This window comes from Pezoporus flaviventris, unplaced genomic scaffold (genome assembly GCF_033815535.1).
Source record: "Pezoporus flaviventris isolate CSIRO_AGI_PZ_B2104156 unplaced genomic scaffold, CSIRO_AGI_Pfla_v1 ptg000023l, whole genome shotgun sequence".
NCBI classification, from domain to species: Eukaryota; Metazoa; Chordata; class Aves; order Psittaciformes; family Psittacidae; genus Pezoporus; species Pezoporus flaviventris.
This window is the reverse complement of record NW_026892571.1, coordinates 14275286-14297032: the sequence shown is the minus strand read 5'-3', so window position 1 is coordinate 14297032 and position 21747 is coordinate 14275286. Positions and strand designations below refer to the sequence as shown.

General features: G+C 56.5%; 2 protein-coding genes across 2 annotated transcripts; one reads left to right on the top strand and one right to left on the bottom strand.

Annotated features, from left to right (window-relative positions):
• The first annotated feature begins 2199 nt into the window (after positions 1–2199).
• On the top strand, positions 2200–9526 carry LOC133271245 (cationic amino acid transporter 2-like). The gene is given in 14 exon segments (XM_061457191.1): positions 2200–2247; positions 3358–3730; positions 3807–3962; positions 4218–4374; positions 4609–4745; positions 5109–5331; positions 5801–5937; positions 6299–6401; positions 6475–6617; positions 6936–7102; positions 7672–7780; positions 8035–8182; positions 8601–8688; positions 9227–9526. Coding segments are annotated over 14 exon segments (2289 nt in total).
• A 228-nt stretch (positions 9527–9754) lies between these two features.
• Positions 9755–17361, bottom strand: CCDC69 (coiled-coil domain containing 69). Its single transcript, XM_061456872.1, has 9 exons — positions 17048–17361; positions 12580–12649; positions 12045–12199; positions 11710–11785; positions 11512–11585; positions 11207–11308; positions 10832–10955; positions 10545–10638; positions 9755–10442 (listed from the first exon to the last, which is right to left on the bottom strand). The coding sequence occupies exons 1-9, from the start codon at positions 17093–17095 to the stop codon at positions 10274–10276; spliced, it is 912 nt and encodes a 303-aa protein (XP_061312856.1). The 5' UTR covers positions 17096–17361; the 3' UTR covers positions 9755–10273.
• Between the last annotated feature and the right edge of the window lie 4386 nt (positions 17362–21747).

Below are 21747 nucleotides of genomic sequence, written 5' to 3'. Positions count from 1 at the left end.
ATGGGGTGCTCCTGTCTGCAGACGCCTCCACTCGCACCAGATCACCCCTTTCCCTGGTTATGGTTGGAGAAGGTCCATCCCTGACTCCCTCTGCAAAAGCCAGACGGATGTTGCCCCCCCAGGGACCTGTGCTGACCAGGGCTCTCCATGGGGCAGAAGCTGAGTTGAAGAGGGGCAGTTGCTGTCGTCCATTCCCCCCAGCCTTCCTTCTGTGCTGCAGACACAGGGATGAGAAGAAGTTGCAGCACAGGCACGGGTGGGGATGCAGGGTGAGTCTCTCTGAGATGCTCCTGGCAGGCTGTACCGCTGCCTGCCATGCCCTCAGGCCATTTCCATCCCTGCCTCACCCACGTTAAACCGGCTCCTTCTTTATCACCATCCTTTACCCCAGCCAGCACAGAAGCTGCAGCAAGGCTGGAAGAGATAGTGGAACTGACCCTGGAACAATGGGCAGCAGTGTCTGCGCCCTGGCTGGTGCCAGCAGGAGCAGATAAAAACAAGGACGCCCTTGGGAATTTGAAGGTTGCTGACATATTTCAGGCATCCAAACCCTGCTGATACCTTCTGACTAGAACATCTCTCTGGGGCTGCAAGGCAGCCGAGCTGCTCAGCCCTGCCTGTCCTGGGCAGCAGGGACCCCAGGCTGGATGTGACATGCTCAATGCCAGCTTGCACCGCTGCTCCTCCGTGCCCTGTTGTTCCCTGGACTGGCGTTGGTGTCTGGAGACCTCTCCCACATGAGACAGCGTGGGTGACAAGCACAGCTTTGTTCACCCTGCACTGCAATGCAGGGCAACAGCCCTGCTCTCCTCCTGGTGCCCCTGCTGTGTCATGGTGGGCTGAGCACCCTATCCCAGAGGTGCTAACACACTCACAGGGTTCACTGGGGATATGGGGCTGCCCCATACAGCCAAGATAGGGCAACCTCATAGTTAAAGCATCCACTACGCTTTAGGTCCTCTAGAGCCACCTCTGCTCTGATCCTGCACAGCTGATGTCCTCTTCCTCTGCTCTTGCTCATTGAGAGCTGAGGGCTAGAGAATGTGCTGAACTACATCACAACCTAAGACTGTTCTGTCCCAAATACTCAGCCTCAGTGCTATGTACAATAAAATCCAAGTTTGATCCTACCCAAAACACCAGCTTCCAGCCTATCCTTAGAGCCCAGCCTTAGTTCTCTTCACCTAAGGTACTTAAGAACAGCCAAACTACACCATCACATCCCATATATCCTCTCACTGCTAGGAGCAACACTATAGAAAGGCTCTGCTGGTGTCTGAGGGCTCTTATATTCCTTATTGGCCCTGATCAGCCTCACCTGAAGCCCCTACCCAATCAGTCCTGGGCCTCTATTTAAGCCCAGCCCTGGACCCACCCCTGTCTCTACTTGCATTTTACTGCTCAGCCTCTGCATGCTGCCCCTTAGGGAGGAGGTCCTGGGTTAGGAGTATTTCTGGTATCTGTGGAGGAGCATTCAGGTTTTGCTGTTTCTATTGCAGTCCTTCCTGTTCTTAAGACAGGAGTTGTGAAGTCTGGATGCTTAGATGGAGCAGATGCTTGGGCTAAGAGCTGCAGTCCTGTTCCTAAGACAAGTCTGGGTGGGTCAGTGATGGGTGGTGGTGCTGCCTGCTCTGCTGTGAGCTGCATTTGGGTGATTGAGGGCTTCTTTATCTAATGGGGCTGTGACGGGGGTGGGCAGAATCTGGGTGTTAGTGTCCAAATAGTGGGGAAGTGCAGGGTCTGTGCTCCTCTGCCTTGCTGCAGTCAGTTCGTGGACCTGCTCATCTCTTCCTATGTTCCCTCTATGCCTGGGTACAGCTGCAAGCGCATGCACCCCTGCATCCTGGCTATGCTTTTGCTCCTCTCTGCTTCGATTGTGTCTAAAACCTGCTCCACAGATTGAGATGAGAGAATGGGGGCAGAGGGAGGTGGTTCCCCCTTCCACCTGCAGAGGCAGCTTTGCCATATCAGTTAAACCCCTCAGTGATGCCCCTGAGGCCATTAGCATTGCAAGCTCGTGGGGATGGTTTGGAAGGCGTTGTGGGAAACATATTTCTGCATAGATTCCCCATTGTGCAGCCTGGAGTGGTGATCAGTGAGGGGAGGGCCAGGGCTCTCCCATAAGGGATTTAAAGGGAGTGTGACTGGGGCTGCCTGGTGCTCACCATCACCTCACAGTGGGAGCTGTTTGCCATAAGGATGGCTGGTCTAAGTAGTTTCTTTGCAGAACAAGGGGAAATCATCAGGGTGAGATACCCTGGGTGGGACTGGTGGTGGGGAGTGGGTGCTGCAGGGGTGGGAAGGCAGCCTCAGTTGGCCTGTCCCTGGGCAGCAGCTCTTCAGCCCCTGGAGACACAGCAGTTGTCCTGTAGGTTGGGATTCCCTATGCTACAAGGGCTTACAGCATCCCATCCTATGGGTCAGGGTGCTGGGTACTGCCCCAGAGTGGTCCATGTCCCTCCCCAGGCTCCCAGCACAGACTGCACAGCCCTACGATCTCCAGTGCTGCTGGGATGTGCTGGTTTCCAGGGGGTCCCTGGCCCTGGAGGTAGCAGATTACAGGATTTGCAGCACAGACTTTGGTTTGCTGCAGGGTAACTGGAGGTCCCGGCAGCACCGTGTGGATGCAGAGGTGTGCAGCCCCCTTTCTGCAGTGCTGGGAGCTCCTGGGGAAGGTTGAGCACGCAGATCCCAGGTGTGCTGTACCAACACATCACTTGTCTGATGCACTAATACTGCATGACTGGGTTTCTGTTGGGCTGACATCTCCGTCAGTGACAAGTAAGGCACAGCATTGCTGTACAGGCTGATGGCCCAGGGAGACCAGTCCCTATCTGAGCTGTGCCATTGACACAGTTATTGGTGCTGTGGGAGCATCTTCAGCTGAGCAGATGGGTCTTTCCTGCTGCGCATCAAGGCCAACAGCTGCTCCAAGAGCAGCTCATCTTCCACCCCTCCTTCTCTGGCCCTGTTTCTGCATTTCAAATAGTGTTAGTGTTAAAACTGGGACAATGCTGGCTGTGTCCCTGCTTAGGGATGCTGCTGGAGCAATAGAACTTGTTGAGCTGGCAGGGGACAGGGAGGTGTCCTTGTCCCTTTGCACCATAGCACAAATCAGAGCCTTGCGAACCCTAATCATGCATTTATCCACTTCTTATTGTGATAAGAGTAACAGAGCCACTTTAGCCCAGTCTTGCTCCAAAATGGGCTCATTTTCTGTCAGACAGAAAACAGGCGGCATCCAGGGAGTCTGGAAATCACTGTGTGAATGGTGGGAGCTGCAAGGAAAATGTTCGTGGTTTGAATCTTATACTGGGGCAGCATCCTCCTCACGCCTGCTGCTCTCCTGTCCCACAGGTGCCGTGCTGGGGTTGGCTGCTCTCTGTTCCGAGGATGCTTTCCCGCAGGAAGCAGATCCCGGCTGCCTCAGAGCACTCCAGCCTTCGCCGCTGCCTCTCCACCATGGACCTTGTCGCCTTGGGAGTAGGCAGCACGCTGGGGGCTGGTGTCTACATCCTGGCAGGGGAGGTGGCTAAAACCAGCTCCGGCCCCAGCATCGTCCTCTCTTTCCTGATCGCAGCTGTGGTGTCTGCTCTGGCAGGGGCATGCTATGCTGAGTTTGGGGCCCGTGTGCCCCTGGCTGGCTCTGCCTATCTGTACAGCTACGTGACAGTGGGTGAGCTGTGGGCATTCATTGCTGGGTGGAACCTGCTGCTGTCCTATGTCATTGGTATGAGGCCCCTTTGATCCCCCTACCTTTGCTGGCTGTCATTCCCAGACCCCATGGAACCATCACCTCTCCCCAGGTACTGCCAGTGTTGCCCGGGCCTGGAGTGCTACCTTGGACCAGCTCCTCGGCAAGAAGATGGGGAGGTTTTTGGGTGCTCACGCAGCCATGAGCTCTGTGGGACTGGCAGAGCACCCGGATGCCTTTGCTGCTGGCCTGGTGGTGCTGCTGGCAGGTAGGGTGCAGCCCCCTGTGCCATCCTCCATCATGCAGGATGAGCTCCTCGCCCCACGTTCAGGATGGTGCTGATCCCTCTGAGGCTTTGCTATTTCCCTGAGCAAAGAATGGGGAATACAAGGGGGATCTGGGGAAATCTGTAGATCCTCCCGACTCTATCACTGTTCCCCTCTTTCCACCCTCTCCAGTAGTGTCTACCCTGGGCTTGGTGTCATCCAGGATGCTCAGCCACTTTTGCTCTTTTTGTCCCCAGGGCTTCTTTCCTTCGGAGTGAAGGAGTCCACCACAGTCAACAAAGTCTTCACAGCTCTCAACGTGCTTGTCCTGCTCTTTGTCACACTGAGTGGCTTCATCAAAGGTGACCTGAGCAACTGGAAGCTCAGGGAGGAGGACCTGCCATGGGCAGTTGGGTATGAGATCTGCTCTCCCTGTGCTGCCTACAGAGGGTGGTGGGGATGGACGGGTCATCCCCCTAATGCTTTATCCCAGGAAATCCCATTTTTCCTTGCCCTGTTGGCAATGAGTCAAAGAACCAACATCCTGCTGGGTTGATGCTGGAGGAGTGAGTGGGTTGAATGGACTGTTCTGCCTGGTCCTCTCATTGCACTGACCCCTCTGCACTGCCTGCCTCTTCCTCCTCCCAGGAACCAGTCTGTGGCTGACAACATGACCAGTGCCTTTGGGGTGGGAGGCTTCATGCCCTATGGTTTCAGTGGGACCCTGGCTGGAGCCTCTGCCTGTTTCTATGCCTTTGTTGGGTTTGACTGCATCGCTAACACAGGTAAGTGAGGTGGGGAGAGGTGCTGGTGGGACCCAGCCCTGCAGGCTGGGGTCCATGGCAGTGATTCTCCCTGCAGAAGCTAGTGTAGGGATAGGAATGGGCACATTCCTGGCTCTGTTGCTCTTTCCTGTCCTCTATGCTCAAAGGAGGATCTATAAGAGTCCATGTGGCATGACTGGGCTAATCCCAAAGCATGTCCCCGTAATCCTGGAGCCCAGGAGCTCTATGTCCTTGAGAGAAGGCCTCTGTGTCCCTTCTCTCCTGGGGGGATACGGGATATGCTCTCCAGCCTGAGCTGGCTCTTAGCATGCCATGCACATTGAATGAGAAGCTGTTTTTACAGCTGAGCTTGTCCTCCCCCAGGGGAAGAAGTGAGGAACCCGCAGAGATCCATCCCCATGGGCATCATCCTGTCCCTCCTCATCTGCTTCCTGGCGTACTTCGGGGTGTCCGCTGCCCTCACCCTGATGATGCCCTACTACCTCCTGGACACCATGAGCCCGCTCCCAGTGGCTTTTGAGTACATTGGTTGGAGCAGTGCAAAGCATGCTGTGGCTGTGGGGTCACTGTGTGCCCTGACAACCAGGTGAGGCGAGTCCTCTGATGGCAGCTCTGTGCCTCAGGGCAAGGTTCACTGGAGCTGTAACACATCCAGAAGCTATTCCCAGTCCCTTCCCACTGCCCTGCTTGGCCAAAATCCCTCAGCCATTCCTCACAAGTCCTGTTGCTCTCATTCTGGTCCTTCCTCACCACCATTATACCCCTTGCCATGCTGCTTTTAGCCCCAAAGGAAGTGGTTAGGTGTTTGGTGGCATCGTGGCTGCAGGAGCAGGCTGGGGTGTCTTGGTGGGCACAGGTCTCCCCATGACCTGCGGGCATCACTGCCCTGATACTGTTCCTCATGTGATGGGGAGGCAGGTTATGGATTTGTCAGCGTGTTCTTGAGAAGGTCATGGCCACACAGATGAACCGGGGCTCCCTTTCCACACAAGAAGGAACAAAAGGCAGGTTGGAATCTCCTAGATTCCTGCTCTCTTCTCCTCTTTTCTCTGCAGTCTCTTGGGCTCCATGTTCCCCATGCCACGGATCCTGTATGCGATGGCTCGAGATGGGCTCCTCTTCAAACCTCTGGCCAAAGTGAGTCGCCGTCAGTGCCCAGTGGTGGCAACGCTGGTGTCTGGAGCAGTGGCAGGTGAGTGATTGCGTTACCCCTTACCTATGAGCAGGGCTTGGTGGATGTTCTCTTCCAGCAGGACAACACAGGCTCCCCCTAGCTTGCTGATAGCTGTTGGTGCAATACCTCTATACACAAGAGAGAGCTCTCCTCACTGTGGGTGAGGATATTTGGCCTTGGATTCAGCCTCTCTGAGCTACCATGCAGGAGGTGGCAGGATGCTTTGCACCAGTGACCAAAGCATCACCAGCTCATCGAGGTGCTTGAGTTGCAGCGGGTGTTCGGGGATATGGGAGGGCAGAGGGCACAGATGAGATGGGCACAGCAGCAGTGCTGACAGCTCTGCTGGGAGACTGAAAAGGGCTTTGCATTCCCTCAGCGCTCCTGGCCCTCCTCTTTGACCTGAAAGCCCTGGTTGACATGATGTCCATCGGCACACTGCTGGCTTACTCTCTGGTGGCTGGCTGTGTACTGCTGCTCAGGTGAGTGCTGGGGACAGGGCTCACCCAACCTCTGATGTTGGCTATACCTGGGACATCCAACATTGCTCCTCAGATATCGGCCTGGATCCAGCACTAAGGGCACTCCTGCAGGGAAGCTCCTGGCTGTGCAGCTCTGGTGGGACCATCTTGTCCATCCACCCTCGCATCCCACCCCCTGTTCCTCCTCTGCAGTGGCCTGGGCTCTGACAGCCATAGGTACGCCCGGGAGAGACCGATGGGGTTTATGGGGAGGCAGCACGGGATAACCACAGGGCATTGCTGCTTGCTGTAAACCATCCCGCAGCAGGATCTGCCTGGCTCCCTCCTGCCCTCTCCTGACTGCAGCACAACTGCTGCTCCAATGGGACCTTTGGAAACCTGCTCCCTCCTGGAGGAAAAAGCTAAACCCACCATGGCAGAGCTCCCAGCCCCGTCCCCTGGTTGTCCTTTGTCCCTCCCACCACGGCAGCATGGGTGAGGGATGGGATCGGCATGGGGAAGCGTTGTCCTCACACTGCTGTGGTCCCTCTGCAGCCACCCTGGTGTGTGCTGTGAGCTGGATGAGCACCACGGGGCTGCAGTGCCTCTGTGCCGGGGGTGCCTGGTGCATCACTGCCCTGGCTCTGCCTCTCCTGGGGATCCTGGTGGCAGCTCTGCTCATCTGGAGGCAGCCTCAGAGCCCGGAGAGAGCATCCTTCATGGTGAGCACACAGCCTGGCTTCAGGGACTGTGCCCAGGGAGAGGGACCTGGGGGATGGAGAGCAGGGAAGTGCCACAGCCCCCTGGGGAAAGGGTGTCATTGCATGTGGGGTGTGTGTTCTCTCTGCTTTGGGTCAGGCAGACCCCCACTACATCCACAATGTGCTGTATTGGTCTTGGGGTTTTGCATAGGGACCGTGCCTGGTTCTTCCCCATCATGTTCCACAGGCCAAAGGGGCACCTCCTGCAGCCCCGAGTCCACTGCCTGTTGCACAAATCAGAGCTGCTCCTCAGTAAAAGGATGCCTGGTCTTGACCCCCTGGGTTGGTTTTGCCCGTGTTTTACTGCCTCCCCCCTGAAATCCTGCAGTACCTCCTGTCCCATCAACCAAACCCTCCAGAGCATCCCTCTCCAGCACAGGCTGTGGTCCCAGCTCAGATCTCTGAGCCTCACACCTTCCTCTCACCTCTTGGCAGCTACCTAAAGCTGCAAAGAACTGAACTTGACTGTGGAACCTCTGGTCCATCTGGGTGATGTCATGACCCCATTCCCTTGTGCTTGGTCCCTGCAGGTCCCCTGCCTACCCTTCCTGCCCCTTCTCAGCATCACCATCAACAGCATCCTTATGGCCCGGCTCAGTGTGGGTGCCTGGCTGCGGTACCTGCTCTGGATGGCCATTGGTAAGCCTGGATGCCCTCCACATCCCAGGGCTGGTAGCAACCTCTTTTGGTGAAGCCTTGGTTTGAGAGCCAGTGGCACTAATGCTGCCTAATGTACAGTGGTGGAGGGAGGATGGAGATGCTGAACTTTGACATCAAAGGGTGGTGGGAACACTCGGCCCTCTGATATGGGGCCCAAAGGGAAGGGGTGATTACACTGTGTTTGGGAGGGGAGGGAAGAGAGAGTCTCCCCACCCTGTTCTGCCCATTCCCAGGCTTCCTTATTTACTTTGGCTACGGGATCCGGCACAGCGCTGCGAGCCACCAGCCTGAAGGGGCAGCTCCCTGGGAGGCAATGGGAAACACGGCCAGGGAAGTGACCTTGGAGCCCTGCGGGACTGTGCGGTGCCCGTCTGCTCCAGGGCAATAAGAGGGGAGAGCTGGTCCCAGAGTGCCCGGCTCCCTCCACCCTGTGCCCGGGGGAAAGAGAGATCCTTTGGGCTCAAGGTCGCATCCTGCAGAGCCTGGTGAACGTCCCTGGGCACCCTGAATCCTCATGGCGAGCCCGCCGCTGAAGGAGGTTTGCAGAGGATAAAGCAAACAAGCCTTTGCTGCTGTTACTGTGTTGTGGGTTGACTTTTTGTGCCTTTGGAACTTCTCCCTTCAGCCTCCCCATTGCCCTCTGCCCCTTGCACACCCTGACCCCTCAGCTGCTCACAGCAAAGCAGGAGGCTTCTAAGTGCTGCCCTGATCTGCCTGTCTCTCCATGAATGCCAAGGGTCAGCTTTTTCCCTTATGGTGGGCAAGTCCCTTTCTGGGCTCATTTATTCCTCCTCCTCAGTTCCCAGCACTCCCCTTTCCCAGAGCCAGGCACATTCCTCCAGGTCCCACGCAGCATCTGCCTTGGGGGCACTGGGACGTGGTACCAGGTGCCCAGAGCAGGGTGCCAGACCCACCAGCCTCGTCTCCCTTTGCCAAGAGATCCTGCGCCCTTCAATCACAGCTAGGCTGGGTTTGCTGCTGCGTTTCCCATGCTTTGATGCTACAGCACCTGCTGCATCCCTGAGGATGCTGTGCAAAGATGGAGCCATCCATCCATCCCCATAGCCATGGGGGTGCCGGGGGCAGTGGGTGCCCTGGGGGGGGGACATGACTCTGACACAGCAGGCACCCTCATTTCCTACTGTTGATGGTTAGGGTAAGAGCTAGACCCCACATCCCTGCTGCCTTTCTGGCTGCCTTGTTCAGCTGCTGTGTTCCCGGTATGGATCAGCACAAAGGACGGAAGCAGCAGTTGCTGGGCCCTGCCAGCTTGGCAGGAATGGGAGGGTTGGGGTCTGCTCTGTGCAGGAGCCCATTGACATGAATGAAATGAGGGAAGGAGCAGGAAAAGGGGGACCAACAGTAGAGGCTTCCTTGTTGTGGTTTTGTGGTGCCTGCTCCCACCCCTCCCCATGTTCCCCTTAGCCCTGCCGCAAGCTGCTCCTGCACCATCCCCAAACCCACCAACATGGGATTCTGAGGCTGCTGCTTCTTACAGACTTGTAATTGTTACAGCCAGTGGCACATTGGCCTGATGCGCGTCCACACACACAAACACCCCAGGGCTCAGCAGCCCTGGGGAGGGGACAGGCCAGTGACAGCCCCCAGAGCAGTGACCATCTCACCGTGCTCATGCACCCAGTGGAAAGTGCTTGTGTGCATCCAGCCCTGCTGGCAGCATTTTCCCAATGGGGATGTGCTGGCTTGGAGCAGGGAGGGATGTGACCCGCTGAAGCCTGCTCCTCCTTGGGAGGATGCTCTGCTCCCCAGATGTGCACCTCTGGGCATGCAGCCTCTGCCCAGCTTTGGGGGAAAGGATGGCACTGGTGGTGCTGCTGATGTGTAGTGGGGACAGGAGGTCTTGGTGTCTGTGTGGCAGTGAGTGGGGGAAGGCCTGGGATGGAGGAGTGATCCCTGGGAGCTGTTTGCTGGAGTTGGAGGAGGTGATGGGGAGGGGAGGAAGGTATGGTCTATAGCAGGGGCAGTGCTGGAGGTGGCAGATATACCCAGCTGCACCCATTCTGTGGCTCAGATCTGGGCTTGGCCACCTCCTTTCCCAGGAGTGAGGTACATTACCACCACCATATCCCGGTGCTCTCCTCAGCTTCCCTGTGCTCATCCCCATCCCAGTGACCGCCTCATCTTCCTCCTCATGCCCCCAAGCAGCACTGATGCTGATCATGCTCAGAGGCAAGCGCTGGGTTGGATCCAGCCCAATCTGTGTGTGCTGGCTGACCCCTTCTACCCCTAGAAAGCCTCCCACCAGAGGAAGGGGTGCAGGGATGGTGCAGTGGGGTTGCCAGGGTGCCTCGAATGGGCTGGGGAAAGGCAGGCGCAAGCGTCCTGTGAAATGCTCCATTGCCCTTGGTTGGATGGGGCCAGCCCGGGGGCCTGCCCCGGCAGTGGGGCACTTGTGAGAGCAGCCCTGGGCTCTGGCACCCAGAAGGAAGCCCTGATACCCCCGGCACTGTGCTACGTGGCGATGAGGGGCACCTCGCCGGCAGCGATGGGGAACGGGGAGCCGTCCCCTCCGTTGAGCACGCGGTACAGCAGCTCCTCCTTCTCGCGGTGCGCCTGCTCCCGTAGCTGTGCCTCCTTCTCCAGTGCTCCACGAGCAGCCAGGAGCTCCTCTGAGAGCTGCCTGTGGGGAAACAGCATCTGTGAATGGCACCGTGGGCTCTGATGTATTCCCGATGTATTCCCTGTCCCCGGTGCCACCGGGGTGCATGGAACCAGCACTTACCTTGCCATGACCAAGTGATTCTGGGTGCGAACTTGCAGGTCCTCATTCTCCTGCTGCAGAGTCTTCACCTTCTCCTCCAGCAGAAGGTTCTTCTCTGCCTGGAAGTGGGCATGAGGATGAGGAGGGAGGCAGAAAGTGATGGCATTGCAGCCGCATCCCCTCCCTGCTCAAAGAGAGGAACCAGGCTCCATCCACCTCCTCTTTAGCTGCACCTTCTGGATGGGATTCAGGTGGAAAGAGAAGATGGAAAGAGCAAAGCCCACTTGTGACCCCCCCTTCCTTTCAACCCACCACGGTCTCCAGGTTCAGCAGCTTCTTGTCCAGCCCATGGATGTGCTCATTCTTCATCTCGATGACAAAGTGCAGGCTCTCCAGCTCCTGCTCCCAGAAGGGGCTGGGGCTCCCGTGTTCCTACAGAACACAGGGCATGGGCAGCTATAGGGTGGGTACTGGGGTATCTGCCATGGTTCATCCCACACACATGACTCCATGTTTCACCCATCACTTGTGTTCAAGAGACCCCAACAGCCCACGCACCTCCCAGGGATGGGGCTTTTCTCCCCACTTCAGCTGCCCTGTGCCCCCCCATCTCAGGGTCCATCCAAGAAGCTTTGGACCAGCACCCCAGAGGCAGGTCCCCTCCCTGCCAGCCCTCTCTGCACCTCAATGTGCTTCTTGTAGTCTGTGCTCATAAGGGACTCCTCCACCCGCTTCATCCTGTCCTGGAAGGACTTCAGCTGGGAATTCAGTGCCTGGATCGTCTCCTAGGGCAGCCAGGGAAGAATCAGGGTGGGAGACATCTGTGATTCCTTCCTGAGCAGAGCTGGGCTGTGGCACCCCCATAGCCCCAGGGCTGGAGAAGTCTGCATGGTCCCCAGGACCAAGGTGACCACTGAAGAGCTTGGGGCACCATGGCAGAGCCAGCAGACAGTCCTCAAGCCCTCCCCAGGGACTTCCCCTCAGGTACCTGTAAGGCTGCCTGGGACCTGTGGTGGGATTCTGCCAGCAGCAGCTTCTCCTGCTCATGTGCTCTCTGGAGCTCTGCAGGGGGAACATGAACCAAGTGTCACTGGTGTGGGGACACCAGGGCAAGGAGCCCCAAGGAGCCATGGAGCTGGGGGGGGAACCACAGTACTGGGGTGAGCCCTGCTGTCCCAGCACGCACCTTGCAGGGTCTCCATGTGCTCTCTCCTCAAGGCATCAAACTGCTCCTTCAGCTCCAGGTCTTTTCCCTTTTCCACCTGGGAAGCAGGGAGATGACAAACCCCACCTGTATGACCTGATGTGAAGGATGCTGTGGCCCTCCCAGCCGCCTGTGCCTCATTGCTAGACCAGCACCATTCCAGGCCTCCTAACTCCTTCCTATCCCCTTCCTTCTCCCCATAACAGGAGAGCTCAACCCAACACATTCCTGGTCCATGACTGATGCCTGGAAAGTCCTGGTTGGCCACATGCTCCCTGTTCAACTGCCGTCCCCAGCAGCACCCACGTTTGACTGACCTGGATGTCACCATCCTGGGTGATTCCTTTGGTGTCTTCCCATCTGGCATCCTGCAGCCGCTCCTCCTCATCCTCCTCCTGACCTTGGAGGAGTCTTGTACTCTCTGGCACTGCTGCCTTCTCCTTCCCATCCTCAGGCAAGAGGGTGGCATTGGCTGCAATGCAAATGTGGCTGGAACGGTGCCGGCTGCATCCTGCCTCAATGTCCTGGCCTGGGTTCAGCCCCTGTCCTCTTCCCACTGGACACATACCTGTCCCCATCTCACTGGTGAAAACTAGGACTAATTGGGATGATGTTGACAGGTTGAGAGAGGACACAGCTCATTAGGTGACAATCTGGCTGTCTGAGAGGATGGGATGCCTCATCTCTGGGATGCCATCGTATCTGCCCACTTGCACCAGTGCCACGTGGAGGCTGCAGCCACCATCCCCATCCTCCCCAGTGCAGCCTGGCCACCCTGTGGTCCATCCTAATGCTTCATTAATATCACAATATGAAAGCACAGCAGGGGGAAGAAGGCACACATCTTCTCACCGTGCTCTGTCTTCACGGCCGTGAGCTCCTGGGATGCTGGTCCCCTCTGCTGCTGGGCTTTTAGCTGTCTCTAAGAGAGAGAAGGGGCTGGAGCAAGAGGGACAAAGCAGGGCACAGGACACCCTGCAGCAGGCACCTTGTGCTGGGCATGCTTAGCTTAAGCCCTCCTAAAACACGGGTGCTCAAGCAGCAGTGGTCCCTCCCTGCCCTCTGACAGCCCCCAGAATCCATGGATGCCTGGCAGGCAGCCCCAAGCTGTTTCCCTTCATCCCAGATGCTTTCCAACCCGGCATAGCCAGCCACTGGCTGGAAAACCCAAAGGATGCTCACAACCCCCCTGACATGGTGCTGATGCAAAATAGGGTCCAGCAGCAAAACATTTGGTGGGGAAGAGCAGGCAGCACTTGGCCTGGCTGTGACTGTGGTACTTCCTTGCCACCTTCCTCCTGCCCTGACCCTGCTGCCTTGGGATGCTCAGGGTCAGCCTGGTCCCTGGCATCCCAAACAGGCCGATGCTTTACACAGCCGGGCTTTGGCCCAGGAGTGAGACACGAAAACACCATAAACCAGAGGCACTGCGGGCCCTGTGCAGGGCTGGCAGCGGCACAGGCAATGACCTCAGGAGCACAGGAATGTGCTGCTCGGCCCCGCGGGCTCCCGCACGCTCCCACTGCTGCCGGGGGCTGATAGAACCCAGAGCCGGGAGCTGCCTTCAGCAGCGCAGCTCTGTGGGATGCCTTCCAGCCCTGCACGGGCTTAATTTAGTCACTTGGAGGGGAGGAGGAGAAGAAGAAAAGAGACGTGGATGTATTTTTATGTGTTACTGGAAGATAGAAGCAAATCTCGCCTGCTCTTGCAGCTCAGCCTCCCCAGTGCAGGGTAGATCTTGCCCCTGATGCCACCCCTTGGGTCGTGCTTCTAGGTCGGGGTGCGAATGCATTGTGGACACAGAACACACCTGCAGACATGATGCTGCTCTCCAGCACCCAACAAAGCAGCCTCTAAGAACACCGGTCCCTAACAAAACCAGCCCTGCAGCCTTCAGGAGCTTGGATCAATACAGATCAGATTGGGAGCCTGGTTTGGGGAAACAGCGGGGCAAAGCAAACAGGTCCCTGCCTCTGCCTCCCCTGCAGCTCCCCTCCTGAAGCCGGAGGGAAGCGCAGTTGCCAGAGAGGGTCAGGAAGACTCCGAGCCTCTGGGAAGCCACAGCTTTATCTTCCCTTCTATGGCGTGAGCGCTGCGGTGTTGAACACAGCCCAGGCAGTGGGATAAGGAGGCACCAGATAGTCGGGATTCATAGGGCTTGTTCTCACTCCCGACACAACTTGCCCTGCAAACATGGGTCACCCCAGGATGCTGCTGAGCTGCAGGGTCCCCATCCTCCTCCCTCACCCGTCTCATGCTAATGTGCACGCCCCTGCTATTTCATATACCCCGTGTCCCATGCTGGGTTTTAGGGTCTGGAAAGTGTGGATGGGGCAGTCGTGGCTCTGCAAGCCTGAGAGCATCACAGCAGCCTCAAACACCTCACAGGTTTTACTGATAGAAAGCACAAGCTGTGCCAGGGGTCTGTCCATGGGGTGGACATGGAGACACCCTTCCTACCTCTAGGAGCTACTGCAGTAGTGTCCTGAGCTAATTTCACTCCTGAGCACTCAATTGTCCTTCGGGATGAGAGCTCCAAAGCCAGGTGAAAAGCAAAATATGGCTGTAAACTGAAATACAGCCGCACCTTTCACTGCCACCTCCAGAGCAGCACATGGCACCCACACCTCTGGTGTCACCGGTGCATTGTGGAGAGCTGGAAGCCAGTCCCAGTACCCACTATGAAAGGAGCAGGTTGGGAGTTGCTCCATCTGGAATGGCTTTGGCCCAGGGAAGAAGCAGTCTGGAACATCCCTCAGGTGCAGGGCACCGGCAGCACTGCTTATGCTGTAAAGTCTCAGCATTGAAACCTCTGGCTTTGGGGAGGCTCATGAAAAGAAATACCTTCCAGCTATAAAAAAAAGTGCCCACATTCTTAGAACTAAACATTTCTAATGGTGTGGAGCAGAGCTGTTTATGGGTGGATTAACTGGGATTTCCAGCGCACCTGAGGCATCCCAAAAGATACCAGTGGTGGGGAGGACCCGCACAGAGGCAGCTGCAGCCTCTGCTTCAGCTTTCAGCATGAGGTGGGGTTTTGCACTGTATTTTTCTTCCTCCTTTCCTGTTTTACAAGTGTGTTAAGCAATGAAACCCTGCAACAACAAACGAAATCACACAGAGGCAGGAAATGAGCATTTAAATCCCGACTCTGCTCCTGGGCTCCAGGTTCTGCTTTGTGGCCCTGGAGAAGGGGGCCAGGATTTGGCCTGTGACCCTATAGAACCTCCCCAGGACCTGCAGCAGATGCTCAGTGCTGTCACAGCAACGCTGGCTCAGGTCTGTGGGACCTGCCTTTGACTCTGCTGCTGTTTTTCCTCTATTGAGGTTGTGTTACGAGATGACCATCACCTCTCGTACAGTCAGATCTGTGCCGCAGACCGTATACAAAGCCTTCATGCCATTGACAGCCCTGAGTTTTGCATCCTGACCTTTCCCTGGCTCCTGCTGCTACATATAGTTCCTATACCTCCAAAATAAATTCACCCCAGCACTGGAAGGTGGCCAAAGCTCAGCCCCAATCCTTTGGGAAGGAGTCTCAGCCTCTCTCACGCTGGGAGCATGACTGAAGGGCAAGTGGTGGTGCTGGGTGGCCAAGTGTGGATGGAGATGGAGGGAAGGGGACCTGCAGGGACAGTGCCTGCAGCTTGGAGCCAGGCTTTGTCCATGGCATCTTCTCCTGTGCCTCCTTATCGCCCTGCAGACCAGTGATGGGAAGGATGAGGCTGCCAAGCCGCCTCCCCCAGGGCATGTAGAAGTGCCTGGTATGAAATCCACCACCAGATCCAGCTCAGCATGGGCTCCCCAAGGTCACCTCCAATATGGGACTTGCCCCAAAGCCTCTGCAGCCCCCAGCCCCATGATGTCTTTTCCTAGTTGTGCTCATTATCCATGGTGCAAACTGGACTACCCATGGCAGGGGGTTGGAACTGGATGGTCTTAAGGTCCTTTCCAACCCAAATCATTCTATGATTCTATGCCCACCCAGGTCTGCCTGGGTTTGACAGCTCCCCATCCCCAAACAGCCCCATGGGACCACCTCTGCAAGTCCGCCCATCAGCAGTGGGAGGATGAAAGTCTCCCACCTGCCTTTTGGTACCCAGGATGTGAGGACATGTGCAGGAGCAGCTCGATGCCTGCCCTCACCCCTTGCTGCCATAAAGGAGATTTTCAGTGCTGCTTTCAGGATTAACTTGTGACTTAGTCACAGCATCAGGGCTGTTTTATGGGGCACAAACTGCAGTGAGCAGTGCCTCAAGGCACAGCACAGGAGCTGGGGAGCCAGCGAGGGCAGGAAGGGAGGTGTCTGCGGGCAAGTGACTGACTTCAATTTCCTCCTTTCAGTTCTCAGCACCTGCAGCTTCGGGGCTGCTGTTTTCTGCCTGCACCATGCCCCTTCTCACAGTCACAAACCAGCCCACAAGTGTCTGATCCCATGACAGAGAGAACAGTGTTTGGGGTTTGTTTTTAATTTCTATGCTATGGAGAAGCAGCCAAGGCTGCAAGTGCTGTAAATAAAGACACTTGCTGGCTGCAGGGCTGTGCAAGCTCCACTCCTGCTCCCCCACACATCCCAGCAGTGGGTTGTGCTTTAGACACATGGTCCCGGGCAGCCGAGCTCTTGCAGCTGCCTCTGCAAAGGGCTGTCCATGTAGGGGGGAACACCAGCACTATGGGGCCTTTCCAGCTTTCCTCCTGCCCCTGCCACCCTCCAGCCGCCACTGACACCAGTTACACACAGCACAACCTCTCAAATACCTCCCAAGGCATATGGCAAAGTGAGAATGCATCAAAAAAGTGCAATAATAAGCAGCGGATAATTTCTAGACCTTAAATCACAAGAGGTCTTCAGTGCAGAGCAATGCACTGATATCTGCTGGGGACTCAGCGTCCCCCTGAAGAAGTGTTGCCTTCAGCACAAAGGGGGACCCAGCATGAGAGGGGGGACAACTTTTGGGGCAAGGGAGGATGCTGTGGGAGAGTGGCAGAGGATGGGGGAACCCATCCCTCTCCTATATGGGACCAGCATTTCCAACAGGCACTGTCACCCCAGTTTAGCGTGGGTGATGTGGGGCGTACAGCCCAGAGGGGTGCAGCACAGGTGGCTGCAACTCCCACTGTACCCGGTGGGATACTCACAGCCCGTTATAACCGAGCCACCCACCCACACCCCCCCGCACACCTCCCACCCGCAGCAGTGCAAGCGGGGCTCCACGCACCCCCATCCCCACGCGAACCCCAGCTCCACGCAAAGCCCCGACCCCTCGCAAGCCCCCACCCTAGGCAAAGCCCACCCCAAGCCCAGCCCCGCAGCCGCTACCTGGCCGCCGACGGGGCAGCAGCGCAGGGCGCTGCCGGTGCAGCCCATGGGGCTCAGCCGCGGGGCGCGGAGCGCAGCATCCCCGGGAGAGCGGATTCCGCTGCCCGGCGGGACCGGACGGGACGGACGGGACGGGACGGGACGAGACGGGACGGGACGGGACGAGCCGCCCCAGCTGGCAGGCAGGAAAAAAAATACAGAATAAATAAATAATTAATAATAATAAAAAAGTCTCCGCAGCTGCTCGCAGGCAGCGCCGGGAGAGGGTGCTCTGCACCCCCGAGCCAAGGGCAGGGCCCCCGGAGGCAGCCCGCCCGCCCCCGGGGCTGGCCACGGGCATCCGGCGGGGTGCTCCGGTTCTCCGAGCCCTCCAATCCTCGGGGTGCTTCGTTCCAAGGTGGAAGGATCCCCCGACCTGCGGGTTGGTGTGTCCATGGGGTCACCTGCACTGAGGATGCTCCATTTGGGGTAAGGAAAAAGGAGAGCAGGACCTTGCGCTGGGGCTGGGGTTCAGCTGGAGCAGGGCGGCCTCATGGTGCTTCCTTGGTGAACCCACACCAGCCACCTGGGAGAGCGGCAAAGGTAGGGTCCATCCTGGCTTTTGCCATCACCCCATGAGGTTTCAGCTTGTCCTGGGGTGGTTGTGTACAAGTGGTGGCTTTGGGGTGCTTTATTCTGGGAGCAGATCTGCTATGGGGGTAGCTGTGCTGGCTGGAGGGGGCTTTCAGTGTGGGCCATACTGCCTGGGGGGCTGCATCCTGCCTAACCCCCTCTTGAGCATCCCAAACACCCCACATACTGCGCCTGGAGCCAGGGTGCCCTTTTCCAGGAGGAAACCTTGCACTTTGGAAATGCGTCCTGGAGAGGTAGGAAAACACATGGATTTGAAAGTGTCCTGTCTAGAACTTAACGGGAGGAAAGGCAGGCTCCTCCAAATGTTTTGGTTCTGGGGATATTCTTTAAATACAGTGAAAGAACAGACATTTCTAAACGAACACACATCCTGACCTGAAATAAAGACTGCTGCCACCCAGCACTGCTGAAACAGGAGTGTTTCACCCCAGTCACGAGGCTGTGCCCGTATGGAAACACTGCCAGTTTTTGTCAACAAGTTTCTATTCTGACATTTTCCACATATCCCCTGGGATTAGTCCAAGCAGCCTGCGGGCCCAGGGGCTGCCAGCACGGCTGGTGCTTCACCACTGCTCCTCCTGCCCACACAGCAAGGGAGAGGAGGTGTGCGACATCCCCATCACGTGTGATGTGGAGGTGTTCTTTCTGCCCTGGTAACCCTGGGACTGGAGTGGGTAAGTTGTGAAACATCACTTGGGATGTCTCACCCTTAGGATAGGAGGGTGGGGAAGGTGAGGGGCAGGCCCCAAGCCTCCTGGGGACTGGTGGGACCAGTTGGCTTCATGCTTTTGGGTAGGTGCTGCTTAACCCGGGTGAAGTTTGGTGAGTCACAGCAGCTTCCTGGCATCGGCTCCCCCTCCTCAGAAACCACCACAAGTGTCTCTGTTCTTATCTCTCCCAGCACTTCATACATGGGGCAAGTCTCCTTCCCTGCCTGAGAGTACTTATTTGGGCTGAGTAGATGGTTTGTGGGATAAAAAGCTCAGCAAGGTGCTGGTCTCCACCTCTTCAGGGGTAATGAAAAATCCTGGTCCAGACTTGGGAGCTGAAGGCGTGCAGGGGCAGGCACAAAGCACATGCGTATTCCAGGCTGAATTTGCATCGCTGGGGCCACGGCTGCGAACAGAAGCAACTGTGTGGGCAGCTGAGGAGGAGCCTGCCCAGCTGCCATCACATCCTGCTGGTGCACCAAGGCGCAGCAGCTTGCACTTGTGCGCGTGGTCATTTCTGGTTCTAACTGTGGGGCACCAATGGGGTGCACTGGAATGCGCAAAGCAGGGCTCTGGGTAGGGTTTCTCTTGCTAATGGTGGAGAAAAAGCAGTGGGTTTGGTCACATTAGGCTGAGGCATGAAGCCAGCAAGGCAGAGATGGAGCTTGGGGATGTGCAGTGAGCACAGCCTCATCCCTAAGTGCCACATACCCTGTGCTGCCGCTGCAGGCTCTGTTTTGCTGTGCTCACCATGGCAGCTCCAACCCTACATTTATATAAATCACTAACTTTTGGAGAAGAGGCCACACCAAATGACATTACATGCTTCCTTCAGCCCACAGGAGCATCTGTGTGGCTGCCTGCCTGAGGCCATGCCTGTGCTGCCCCAAAACTCCCTTATTTTAGCTTGATTTTAGCAATTCCTCAGTTTCTCCCATCTTTTCTATGCAGGCTGCATGGGATGTGTCCTTGCTGCTGAGATCTCCCACCTCAGCCCTGCTTCATCTTCTTCTGCCCCAATACACTGATAACTTGCACCAGGGCAGCACTTAAACAGCCAGAAACTTTTGTGTCCAGCTGCTTTGGAGCAGAGCAGGGGCTTTCCAGGGCATTGAAGGGGTGGGATTCATAGCTTCAACAACTCATCCCCTTCTCCCTAACCAGAAGAGCCTGGAGATCGGGGGAGCGCCTGGGGCTGAGGAGTCTTGCAGAGGGCTGGAGGTGATGGGACCATGACAGCGAGGGGATTTCTCCCCATTCAAAGACAAGGAAGCAGAAGCAGCTTGTGGCAGCCCCACCTGGGGCAGCTTTGTCTTGTTCTGAAGTTTGCCCTGATGTCTTTGTTGGTGTTATCACCATCTCTCTCAAGGAGAGACAGCTGGCTGGAGCCATCTCAAGGGCTTTGTCTGGAGAAGGGAGCTTAGGAGCCTTTATCTCACGCTCAGCTGAATTGCCGTAAATGGGATAACAGCTGGCCAAGCGTGGAGTTAATTTGTACCAATGGTCATTTAAAGTGTTTGCCAAAGCTCATGGATAAGAGAAGTATTTATGCAAGCTGTTAAAGCGTCTCCTTTCTCTCTCCAGTTCCAGCTGGTAAGGACTGGGTGGGATAGGGTGGGTACAAGGCAGTGCTGGTGCCAGCACATGGGATATCCAAGTGGGACCCTGCTTGGTCTCTGTGGTCCCATGAGCGCAATGGGACCATTCATTTTAAATTTTGTTTCTTTCATTATTTAACCCAAACTGGGGAAAAAAAAAGGGGGAGAAGATTTTGCTGGGAGGTTTTCAGGTGATACTCTGGCTGGTGGTGATGCGGAGCTAAGGCAGAAAGAGAAGGTGGTCTGTGGTTGTAATCCTTCACCCCGCTCATTGTTTGCAATCTGTTTGCTTTTGTCAAATAGAACTCACAAAGTCATCAACTCATCTGTGATTGCTGCTTCCCTTCAATGCGAATGGAAGATGTTGAGCCAGATCTGCTGAGACCTCATGACTGGGGCTTTGCATGCAAGAGACAGCTCAGAGAACTGTTTGAACTGCAGAGGATCTTGCATGTGTTGGAAAAAGAGACATCACAGACTCTTCTGGTGGGGACCTAGGTCACACATGCTTCTGCCTTGAGGTAGAGCAGCCATTTCAAGTCATTCCTGCGCCTGCCTGTGTTTTTCCAGGCACTAAGGTGTGGGTTAACCTGTCTTTACAGTCCTTTATTCTTCTTTTTCCTACCACAGCAAAATGGAGGGGGGAAGGATGGGAATGTGGGAGTGAAACCTTCACCCACACTGGTTGTGAGAAGAAGGAAAGCATGTGATGCTGGGGGCTGGAGGCAAGGGGCTCTTCTGCCCTTCTGCCTCCAAACATGATGCTCTGGCCATGCCCATGCCTCTCCCCTATCCCCGTCCCTGTCCCCCGGCTGCTCTGGGGCCTCAAAGTGAAAACTAATCCCAAGGAATAACTTTCGGCCCTGCTCCCGGGTGGGAGGATCCAGGCTATTTATTCCTCACCCTTAAGCCTCCGCAGTGGATCAGCGGCACAGTTGTTGCTGCTGGTGCAGGGTGGGCAGCAGCATCCGTCACGGTCCCTGCCTGCTCCCTGCCCTGCCTGCACGCTCCCAGCCGGCCTTGCTGCTAAATAAGGATGAAAGGCTAAAAATAGCGCTGGCTTGGACAAGCCAGGCAACCCTTCCCAAGGCTGGGAATGATATGGGGAGGCCAGCCAGTGTCAATGTGCGAGGGGGAGCAGAGCTGTCTATGGGAAGGGTCCCACAAATGGGTTCTAATCGTGCTGTGGTGGAGGTGGCGGGAGGTCTGAGACCTTCCACACTCATGTCCTATATGCTCAGTGCCCATTCCAGCTTTCCACAGGGAAAAAACCGCATCTGTTCACCAGAATATGTGGGAAAAGCCACCCTCCTGTGCTGTCTGTGGTGGCGGGGTACCCGTAGGGCCATTCCAGCATGATGGGGGGGGGGGGGGGGTTGGGGCAGCTCTGGCTTGAAAATGAGCACTGAAGGGGGAAGGTGGAAGAGAAGAGTATAAAATCTGAGATTTTGGATAAATGGGTGGTGGGTGCTGTGGCAAACTGCCCAGCCAAGGGCCACTCAATCCCAGGGTGCTCCCACCCCTTGCAGCACACACCATCATGTCTGGGGGCTCCGATATCTGTGCCGAGAGCTGGGGGGATATGAGGCGGTGGGAGGTGGTACCGACCCTTTGAATCCACCGAGGCTGGCGGTGGATGTCCCTGGGTGCCTGGGAAAGCGCATCTTCCCGTCCCAGCATCCCGGCGAATCCAGTCCTGCGCTTGGGAACAGAACCAGGGAAGGGGGGAAAAAAAAAAAAGGGGAAAGAGGAAGGGAAA